At 40.2% G+C, this 11384-nt stretch overlaps 1 protein-coding gene across 2 annotated transcripts in view; it reads right to left on the bottom strand.

Moving 5' to 3' along the window:
- plxna1a (plexin A1a) overlaps positions 1-11384 on the bottom strand; it is a 280313-nt gene that overhangs the window by 27188 nt on the left and 241741 nt on the right. The window contains exons 20-21 of one of the 2 annotated variants that reach the window (XM_032520348.1): positions 9727-9961; positions 3332-3480 (exon numbers count right to left, since the gene is read on the bottom strand). In XM_032520348.1, the coding sequence (XP_032376239.1) occupies positions 3332-3480; positions 9727-9961 (384 nt within the window). The remainder of the gene's footprint in view (positions 1-3331; positions 3481-9726; positions 9962-11384) is intronic. The other variant, XM_032520349.1, reaches the window with a different exon arrangement.

Raw genomic sequence — 11384 nt, 5'->3', positions numbered from 1 at the left:
GTGTGTGTGTGTGTGTGTGTGTGTGTGTGTGTGTGTGTGCGTGCGTGCGTGCGTGCATCAGGCTTGGTGACAGAGGTGCACCCTGCTTCTTCCACTGGCTGGCACCTGTCACTACTCATCAACAACACACTAAACCCCCTGAAGACGCCTCTCTGTCGCTCACTCGCTCTGTCTTCCTCACCGCTCTAATTCTCTCACCCGCACTTATTGTTGACTGTTTCACATCATTGGTTTTTTTCCCCCATTTTAATTCATCCTGCTCTTTGTCTTTGTGTGTCTCTCTAACACATACACACACACAAACACACATCATTTTCACCTCTCTCTCTCTCTCTCTCTCTATTGTCATCCTTTTGTACCACTGTATCATCTATTCTTTCTTCCTCCGATGTGCCATAATAAAGTTCCTGGGCCTCTCTTTAAAGTGCTAAATGATATTCTCAGGCCTCCAGGGTGGATGCTGAGAGTGATGTGTGCGTGTGTGCGTGTGTGTGTGTGTGTGTGTGTATGTTTGTGTGTGTGTGTGTGTCTGTGTTTGAAAAAAGAGTGAGAGCAAGAGAAAAGAAGAAAGAGAGACAGATGGAGGTGCATGTACGTACTGCAGAGGCAGAGTATTTACCGAATTTCAAAGAGAGCATTAAGAAGGGTACATGTACATCTAGTTAACTGTAAGACGTGTATGTGTGTACATGTACTGCATGTAGTGTGTGTGTGTGTGTGTGTGTGTGTGTGTGTGTGTGTGTGTGTGTAGTGTGGCTGTTTAGCTTAGGGAAGAAAGCAGTCACACAGAGCAATAAAGCTGGGAGCATTGGTTTACACAGGCCATTGGATTACACCGGCAAACCCTGGGGGAAATACAGAGGGAAGGGGAAGGAAGTCTAGACACATAAAATACGTAAGATCCCTTTACCTCTCTGCCTGCCTGCCACCTCAAATTAAAGGTGCACTGTATTCGTATCAGGGGACATCTTAACCTCAGTGTCACGTTTCTGGTCTTTATTTTGATTTGCTAATAAAAAATGTGAGAACATTTGGTATTTTCGGATCTCTTAGGCTGACCCGTTGATGAAACCTGCAGGCTGGGCCAACCATGAGCCCCTCTCTAAAGCTGTTGAAATGAACATTTGTGAGGACAGTAAAACTACGGCGGCCGCCATGGTTACTTGTTTTTTTTTTATTTGATTCATTGTTTAGAATATAAAAGATCAGAAAATAGGGAAAAATGCCCATTGCAATTTCATGGTGCATTGCTGTGAATAATTTTGTATCATGTGTCCTGTCTTGTTTTTGTGGAAATGTGTTTTGTCACTGTGTGTATATTTTAATTGTGATCTGCCAGGGGACAGCAGATGAAAATTTGCTTTAGGCTAACCCTCTCTTTCAAATGGTAACATTTATGTTTAATATTGTACAAACAAATGAATAAAAACGCATTTATTCAAATTAATTGATGGAGTTTCCCAGTTAAACTCGCACCTCATATCATTATCTAAATAACCTTTAATGTTCGGAACAAGTCGCAGAAAAATAAGATGTAAAAAGTTGGCTACACATTTATTTCATGTTTTATGCTGCTATCTCATGATCAGGTTGCAAACATTTATTAGGCTATGGGTAAGTGAAAACTGCAGTGTTTCTGGTGTTTTAGACAATAAAAGTTGCAACAGCAGAACCTTACTAAATGAGATTTTGTTATTTACAACTTTATAAATTTTGAAAGCCAATCCTAATGAAATATTGAATCATGTCATAAAACGTTATGCGGGTCTGCAAAAGCTGTAAACCAAATTACAAAAGAGGGGAAATATGAAGTTTCAGTGGATTTCCATTCCCGCTACATTCCTGTTGGTCAAGACTTTTCTAACTACACTTTGTTCTTTCAGATTTTGCCTTATCAATAGTTTGAACTATATAAGTTACAATGTTATAGTTTCTGATGGAAGCCACAATGGGCTTTTTCTATATTCATCAATAATTCTGTTGTATTTAAGTAATCTCTACTGTTCCTTCTAGCCAAAAGTAAAAGAGGAGGAATTACTAAATCAATCAAAATAAGGAAGCTATGTAGCCGGGTTGGCTCATTTGGTTGAGCAATCGCACGCATCTACGCAGAGGTCGCAGGTTCGAGTCCAACCTGGGACAATTTCCTCCATGTCTTCCCCCTTTGTCACCTAGCTGTCCTGTCCATTAAAGGAGGAAATGCCAATAATATGGAAGATATGAGGCCACCCAGAGGGCTTTCTTTTTCTTCAATGAATATAAATCTACTTTCTGGATTAGAACATTTAAATTAAGCTGTAAAAGGTCAAACAAATTATTCCTTGACTCCAAAAAGTCAGTGTTCCAATCAAAGGCAATGGAGCCGCACCAGGTTCTACATCGCAATGATGATACTGCTGATTACTGATGACTTGGCTCTCTGGTTCCGAGCTTTGGAGGAGAGTAGTTTATGTTGACACGCTATTAATTGTACTTCCCTTGGTCTCAATGGTAAAATGTCTTTGTAAAATCGAGAGTAAAATCTCCTTTCAGCTGTGCTGGCAAGGTGGTTGCATGTCCTGGCTTAATTATTAACTTGCCAGTGATGTATAATTTCGCCCTCCTTGCTCTAATCCTCATTCCCTCCATCTTTTGCTTTGCACTTTTTTTTTTTTAAACATACTTTTATCTTTTGTGTCATTTTCTCCTCATTTTTAAACTCTATATGTCAAGGGAATGTGGTGAGCTTGTGTCCTATGACATCAAACTAATGATGATAATAAGGAATTTAAAAGGTCTTTTGCAGTCCTTGAGACAAGCTGGATATGTCAACACAAAGTAGGTTAAATATAAGTTATATGATTGCTTAAAGTCATTTGGAGAGGCCTGTTTTTGAGGAAACCTGTAATGGGATAATGGCTACAAGGGTATTAAGCTTAAAAGCCGGAAGGACATTTTTATGCCATCAAATACAAAGTGTGTTAACTTTTTTTTTTTTTACCTCTGATGTTAGTTTATGAGTTTATGAGAGTTTTTAAGACTAAAGATGATACATGCTTCTGTGATAAAATCAACGCAGTGGCTACTTACGTTAGTACGTTGAGACACAGACCCTACGCCGTAGCCTGACGTGCACCTCTCTAAGACTTTAACTACAAGTCTGTTCTTTTAAAGAGATCAATGCACACAAACGCACAAATATAAACTTCAGGCCACAAACGTAGGCTGCGACGAAAGGTCTGCATGGAGCCTACATAGAACCATAAATCAAGCTTAAGCTCTTGGTTCGACTGCAATTGATTATTTATAGTGAGTTTATATCAGTTTCATGCTTGGTTGGTGGTGTACTGACCCGTACCTCCATCTCCTTGAGCACAGGGTGGTCCTCAATGCCTGGGAAGAGGACCCTCATTGCGTAAATCCGATAGTCCAGGAAGGGAATCCCAGCCCCGTCCAGCTCCTGGGTCAGCTCGTGGATGTCTGTCTGAAGCTCGGCGAAAGCTACGAGAAATGGACAAATAGAGGATGCGCCGGGGTGAGGGATGGTGCTAATCATCTGTACAGTGTCATCAATGTTTTTGTTTGTGCAGACACACTATTCAGTAGTAAGAGCACTGCTATTAAAGATTGCATTAAGTTGTGGAATGACGATAAACGAGTGCTGCCTTGTGATTTTAATCATGTGTGAGTTTGTCATTTCCATAATTTGTCTAAAAGCCGTGAGTCATGCTAGCAGACTCTTGACTAGACTGCAGTTTATTTTTGACCAAAATAACATGTGTAGTTCTAAACGCTCTGCAACACCAGCATTGAATGGCGCAATCCATTCCCAATAGCTTATTGTCTTGAGAGGGATGAATGAATGTAGCTAATTAGCTATGTTTTGCCATCTATTTTGATTTAACCCTCCTATATAAGAGTTTAAACTGCTCCACAAAAGAGACATGTTTTTCGACAGCTAGGTGTAGATGGAACAAAACCATCTTTTAAATAAACAATTTGAGCTTATTGTCCTGGTAGCAACTGAGTTAAGGTGCTTGCCAAGTGTCAGTTAGCATGCTAGCTAGTTCAGAGAGCCTACAATCCTGAGAGCCAGGGAGAGATACAGGTACAGTACCAAGAAAATAGAAAGAACCTTGGGAAGAGAGCTATTGTGACTGACTAGCGCTAGCATCCCAGTTAGCTCTTCAGCTACATTATGGAATCAGCTACCACTACAAGTAGTCCTTACATCACTAAACCAAATTTTTGAATGACCAGTTCCTTATACTACAGGACTTACTTGCAAACAAGAACTTTCTAATTCGTAATTCAGTAGGTCTAATTGGATTATGCTCAGCCATGATAAGGAAAGAGGCCCACAAAGGCAATAAATAAGATCTAAAGAAAACAGACAAGGCAGAAAGACGCATGAGGGAATACAAGTTTAGGTAGAAATTAAATAATAACAGATCCAGAATTAGCAATTTAGATAATATTAGTAAAAGACATGCAATTATGTGTGGTTGAAGGAGCAGCAATGTAACTTCTCTACAATTTTGTACCAATTTCTTGTCACGCATAAATCCTGAGATAACACTTAAAAGGAGAAAGACAGGACTGAGAAATTGAAAAATGTAGTGAACTTAATTTGTTCCTTGGTGTCTCAGCCCCAACAAATTCAATCTTTGCTTGTCCAAAACATAATGAAATAAAAAGGCAAAGCTTGCTCGGGGAGAAAGAGAAGCAGAACCAGGAGACAGAAAACAAAGTTCCTGGAAAGGAAAGTCAATTAATTGCATGAGTGGATAATTATTAAGAGAGCGACGGATGAGTTTTCATGCATAATTTCTCCCAGCTGTTATTGGACTGTTAGGTCCACAAGAGAGATGGAGAGGGGAGGAAGCAAAGAAGATAAAGGAAGAAAGGAAGGGAGAGGAGAAGAAAGAAAGAAAGATCAGAAGGGAAAGAAGTGAGGGTGGAAGGGGAAAGGAAATTCAAAGGGACACAAGTGACTGGGACAAAAAGAAAGAAGAGCAAAAGATCAGCAGGTAAAGGTCAGACCTAAGGAGAGGTAGAAAGTCGAGTAATGAAGTGGAAATAAGAGGATCAAAAAATGATTTGGCAGAGCAGAAAAAGAAGAAGAATAGGAGATAAAGGAGAGGAAGATTATGGTATTTCTTCTCTCAAAGGTTACATGGTCTCCGGGGTCAAGACTTCCACCACTTCTTGTTATCAGTGCACAAGGTATATTCAGCTACATACAATTCAACCCTGTCTTCTTGAAAATTAAATTCCCATACGACAAAACCTGCATTCTCCATTATGTTTCAAGAGAAATGTGTTTTCCACTGACAGGCGCAGGCTGTTTAAACACACTGCAGACATTATGAATTGAAACAAACCTACATGTTTAGGTTTAGAAAAAGATAATTCAGAAGTATATTCGTTACGTGATTTAAATTACGAGCGTAAGTATGTAAGTCAAGAACATTAAAAAAAAAAAAAATCAACGTTGACTTTTGGTTTCACACTGGACACGAACAGCGGTCTCCTGGGTAAAAGTGCTGTGTTTCTTTGACCCATCCTTTTCACCCCTGCCTCATCCGTACGCCGACATTTCTTTAGAAACGTATTTGTCATATGTCAAAGACATATAATGCAATAATAATGCATAATGTAATCTGAGACAAAATCCTTTTCCCTCTGTCATTTTTAGGAGACAGAGCTGTAGAATCACTATCAAACATATCGTATGTGGTATGTTAACTTTTACTGTGTTGGGATGACACAGCCTTAAACATAGCTTTTTAATATGTGCTGTTCTAATAGCATGGAAAGCTCTATGCGGACTAAGGACTAACATGGCAGTTATATTGTGATACATTCCCTGTCTATAGCAATCAGAATGGCAAAGATGTGCAGAGCCAATGATCCAGGGAAGACCAAGAAACATTCTAATGTCCCGAATAAAACTATGTGCTCAAGTGGAGAGTTTCCCAAATATTTGAAATACACTTAGTGTGCTTACATTAGCACGCACAATGCCTTGCCTAATACTTTGTTTGGAAACCCATTTGCAATTGGCATGTCAAAAAACATCTATATCACATCCTCTGAACCCAAAAGTGACACTTGCCAGTCAGCAGTCATTTCTAATGTGTAACTAATCATCCATGACTGTTAATATGCTAGTTTGGATGATAGTGTACACTGCGATGTCTGCTTCTCACAGACGACTGAACCAAATGTCCCCCGTCTCTTCCTCTCAAGACTCTTAGAGCAAAGCCAATCACACACACACACACACACACAGACAGACACGCACACACACACGCACACACGCACACACACGTGGCGACCGCCCACTTCATCTGTTCCTCCGCCCACACACACTGTCTCGTCTCTATAGGCCAGCTGGGAGTACAGCAGGCAGGGCGGGGTGGGAATAAGGCCATGCTTCATTTCCTGGAAAACTGAGTGCTTTGATTTCTATTGACTCGAATACTGTCTGGTTTCTCTTTGAAGAAAGAAGAGTTTTCTAGTTGTGTTGTTCTTGAAAGTTAAAAATGATACAAGGTATGAACACATTTTCTGAAAGTGTCAGAAAATATGCAGCGATCACCTTGAAACTACAATACCTGGTGTTGTTTTTTGTTTAACAAATGATCCTCAGCGGGTGATAGCGCTTTATGTTGTGGCTGTAGTGTAATCATATTATAACCTTGTACCACGGCTGTGTGTGCCTGTGTCATTATATGGAGTGTAAACAACTGGGCTGTCCTTACATCAGTCCTCTACGGACACCCCAACCTCATCAACTCCCTCACAGCCCAGTGTCTCTCTTGTCCAAATGTTGTTCTCCTAATTACCTCTCACTTAAATTTAATTCATTCTTAATTCTCATTTCTTAGCAAACAACCCCCTTGTTACTTTGACCTCACATGGCCTCTCACTCACGTGCTCCCACCCAATGCTTTCTATGCTCTCTCTCCTTTTCTGACACTCTTTGGCGTGTTTCTGTAGCGTGTTTTCACTCGGCGGTACTGACATCTGATCGACATGTTACCAGGGGTGGGCAATTAATTTTTACCGGGGCCGCATGAGCAACCCGAGCATTGCTGAAGGGCCACATTGACAATATTTCAATTAAATTTTGCTCAATATTATTTTTGATATAATGTATAAATAATAACAATAATAATAATAATTTCATTTAACCTAACTTAACTTTATACAAAAGCAGATTGCTTTTGATGGTTTTATTTAAACTCTTAATCCTTAAATAATTATATTAAGGCTTAATATAATTATTTAGCTTAATAATTAAGCTATGTGAAATTAAAATAAGAAAACAAAAACAATCGTTGAATCACTGCAATTTATTTTTAACTTGTTCACACTCCTCCCTTGCGTGCTCTTCATCAGACAGATTCCGGTATTTATCCTCGTGCTTCGTCGTTTAGCGGCGATTCAAATTATAATCTTAAAACCCAGCAACCTGTGCACCACAAATTAAGCTCACGGCTTTACCTCTAATTTCTGTAAAGAAGTACTTTGCCGTCCATGTCTTGTTGAAAACACGGCATTCATCATCAACTTTCCTTTTTTTAGCGTGAGCGGACATCTCGGGGGAGCAACCGGGCATCACTTGTCGCTGTGCACCTTCACTCGCAGGTTACGCCCGGACATATGTCTATAAATAACACTTTTCAAAATAAAAGCAGCACCGTTGTATTGCACACTCGACATAGATATTTTTTTACTTTATTTTGTAATTTAGGATTGACTTCACGTGGGCCGGACAGGGACGCACAAAGGGCCGGATGTGGCCGGCGGGCCGTAAGATGCCCAGGTCTGTGTTAGACGGTGCTCTCGATTGCCGTCATCAAAAGAGAAAATGAAGGGGAAAATGTCCTATGACTCGGGTATAACACAGTTTCAGTAAACATACCTACAGAAACCCTGTGATGATGGCAGCATCCAACTGCTATTGAGTGCATCTCTGGCTGCAGTGTCATTCAGAGTTCGCTTAACTATAGTCTGTAGAAATGTCCTCTACTATTGTTCAGTCTGCACATTCATACCATGAAACCTCAACCTGCTTTCTCATCTTGTATAACTGCGCGCTCAATCGGCATTGTAGACTCATAAAACCCAATCAGTGTCATAGAGTGGGACCAAAAAAAATCTACCGGTGGGGGAGATGAATGTTTGGATGGTGAACGAATGAACAACACACAGCACAGCAACACAATCCCTTTTTTCCTTTTGAGTCTGACCATCTCAGCACCACCTTTCCCTTTCCCTTCTTTTTTGGCTTTCCATCATTAGACTCACACACTGTGTTAAAGTTCTAAGCAATCTTGGGTGGCATTGGTTCTTGTTGATGTTCGAAGTATTTTCAAACAAAATATTAGCTTGCTCTTCCCTCCTCCTCATCCCAACCCCTCCCTCCTCCTTCTGTTCTTCCGTGCACTATCCACCTAACCCCAAATACTTCTTGTCGGTTATTGCCTGGAATGCTGGAACACTGTTTGTATATGCTTGATGTTACCAATAGACTTCCAAACGTGACAAGGAAAAATAAAAAGAGGTGTTCAATGGATTTACATCATAGGCCGACCAGAGTGGACACCTTGAAGGGCATTAACCCGCTTACACTATGGTCATATAACAACATTTTCTTAAGACCAAAAATGTATATTTTCATGCATTTTGAAATCAAAATCTAATTTTTTTTTTCAAACATTAGGTCTGTTTTCATGTTAACCCCTGAGGGTTAGACCAATACCTGCAACAATCATTCCCATCCCGTAAGGTTCTTATGCAATTGAAACGTTTTCACCGCTCCAGTAGGACGTAATCTTAGAAAACGACCTGGCAACGGGAGGAATTTCTACCCGCTTGGGTCATAGAACCCTTTGGCTTAGCTAGGAGACATTAGCCGGCTAACGTTATGTTAACAAGATTCAAAGTCAACAACATTTTGTACGGTTGACAATCAGTAAATATTATTAGACAGTACAGTGTGTTCAACGGCAAGACAAGCTTTTTTCCCGAATCAATATAAAGACTTTCACGAACAAATGATACGCCACGTGTACTGTCGGCCGCAGCCTGAGGTAGAGAGCTGAACAGCGGATGGGATGTGAGAGGACTGCTAAATGTGGAAAAAAGTACGTTCAAAGGGGCCGTAAAAACGTACTTTTTACAGCTTGTGTGTTGGCGCCATTCTGTGGTGTTCAGAGGACGAGTGTAACACTGAAGGGTTACACTCGTGTGTTGTAAATGTTCAAATTGTTATTGTTTTAGTGAAACGCATTAAGTTAGAACAAACACTCCAGTTTTACTGGAACTACTTAGTAGGTGTCCTATATCACTTTTTATTGGACACCCTGCAGCCAATCAGAATAGAGTATTCACTCAGACCATGGTATTATGTGTGTATAAATGTGTATGTGGGTATGCATGTGTATATGTAGGTATATATGCATGTATGTGCAAGTATACATGTATAAATAAGTGAAGATTTCCATTGTTTGTAGAAAAGTAGAAAAAGGGGCTAGGACCAGACTTTTTTTTATCTTCTTCCTGCTCCTTTTTGAATATGGAAATCCTTATTTGAATCATTTACAATAATTTAGAAAAATATGTTTTTGTTTTGTTGGTTTTCTTGCTTGTACTGAAATGTCCTTATTTAGCTTTCATTTTTAACGTAATCATAATAAACCTAATCAAAAAAAGGAAAAGAAAAAACAATTCTACCTTCTTTACATTCCAGGGCCACTCTGGACTCCAGGTTGTCCATCTGGAGCTGCAGACGTTTCAATGTGCGGTCAGCGTCTCTCGACTTCCTCTTATAGGCAATCAGCACAGCAATGATGACCAAAAGAAGCAGGCCGCCACCCCCTCCGATGCCTATGATGGCAGGAAGCGTCAGCAGGCTGTCCGAGTAGATGTGAAGAGTCCCGGGGGAGTACTCGAACCCGCCAGCACGGATCTGAACACACACAACAGATTTTGAATGATCAAGGGAGAAATTACTTACATTTGTTACCCAGTTCATCAGCTCTCTGCTTTATTCATAAAGTTACATAGTATTCAGTGAGACCTCTCTCTTCTGGTGGCTGCCATGGAGCAGCTGCATTATCAGAGCTGAGCGGAGGAAATTGCTACTTCTTTACTTTCCCCTACCACATTCTCCTCAGCCAGTCTGAGGGTTTGAACTATTGCTTCTCAAAGAGATGTAAAAAAATAAATTAAAAAAAACAGGCAACGCTGCTTGCTTTTCTCCAGGTTGGAGAACAGATGAGGTGGTCCGAAGAGATCAAAAGTTGGTGGTCTGATGAAAGAGAAGTTGGTTGACCTGGATTCTGCCAGGAAGGATCATTACATTTTTATCTGTTCTGTACCCACACTAAACAGGCTGATCTTTGAAAGGCTTATACTGGGGAGGATTACATCACCTCGACTGCCGTGAACATTTCTTGTAGGGAGAGGATTTCAAGTCTTGCCTTTAGGGGAGTAGCTTTAGAGGGTTTTGGAAATGAAGATCTCACAGGGTAACTTGCTCAGTCTTTGAATAACTCACCCCTGTCTGTATTCTCTGCAGATGAGATATTTAGGTTCACTATTTGGGTGTTCAGATAGTTATTTTGTCATTAATGTCCTCATTTATCACTGTCAACTTTAACAAACTGATTTACGTCAAATAGTCAACGTTGTTTACGTGAACAAGGTTGAAGCACTGCAGTGCAGGTATACACAGACAGTGTTAAAGCCTTGTACACAAGTACACAGAACACACACACACACACACACACACACACACACACACACACACACACACACACACACACACACACACACACACACACACACACACACACACACACACACACACACACAAACACACACACACAAACACACACACACACACACACACACATATACACAGACAAACTCACACAAGTAATCAAACAAAGTAATCACCAGCATTTAAATCTCTCCCCAAGGAGTCTTGGTAATTATGGGAAGTCAAACACATGTAATGTTTTTTTTTTTCTGACTAAGTACATTTACATAAGCGCAGTGCGTCTCACAAGAAAAACCTCACAGCGTTGGAATCCATCAAATCATGCTATCCACAAGGGGGGTTGATAACCCCTTAAAATGAGGTGTGATTATGCACTTTGAAGCTCTTGTAAGTGCACTTGCATGTTGACATTATCAAAGTCTGATTTAAAGAAATACAATAGAGAAGCCGTTATATTAATATAGATGTAGGCAAAACCTACAAATTTAATTTGCTATAGCAGAGACAATTAAATTGGCTTGTATAAGATTAAGCAGCTAATTAGCTGCATGGACATGACCAGGCTACAAAGAACGAGATTAAACTGAAATAAGTTGTACACAAAAGT

Source organism: Etheostoma spectabile, chromosome 7, assembly GCF_008692095.1.
Source record: "Etheostoma spectabile isolate EspeVRDwgs_2016 chromosome 7, UIUC_Espe_1.0, whole genome shotgun sequence".
Taxonomy (NCBI): domain Eukaryota; kingdom Metazoa; phylum Chordata; class Actinopteri; order Perciformes; family Percidae; genus Etheostoma; species Etheostoma spectabile.
The sequence above is the reverse complement of the archived record's forward strand: the minus strand, read 5'-3'. Positions and strand labels throughout refer to the sequence as shown.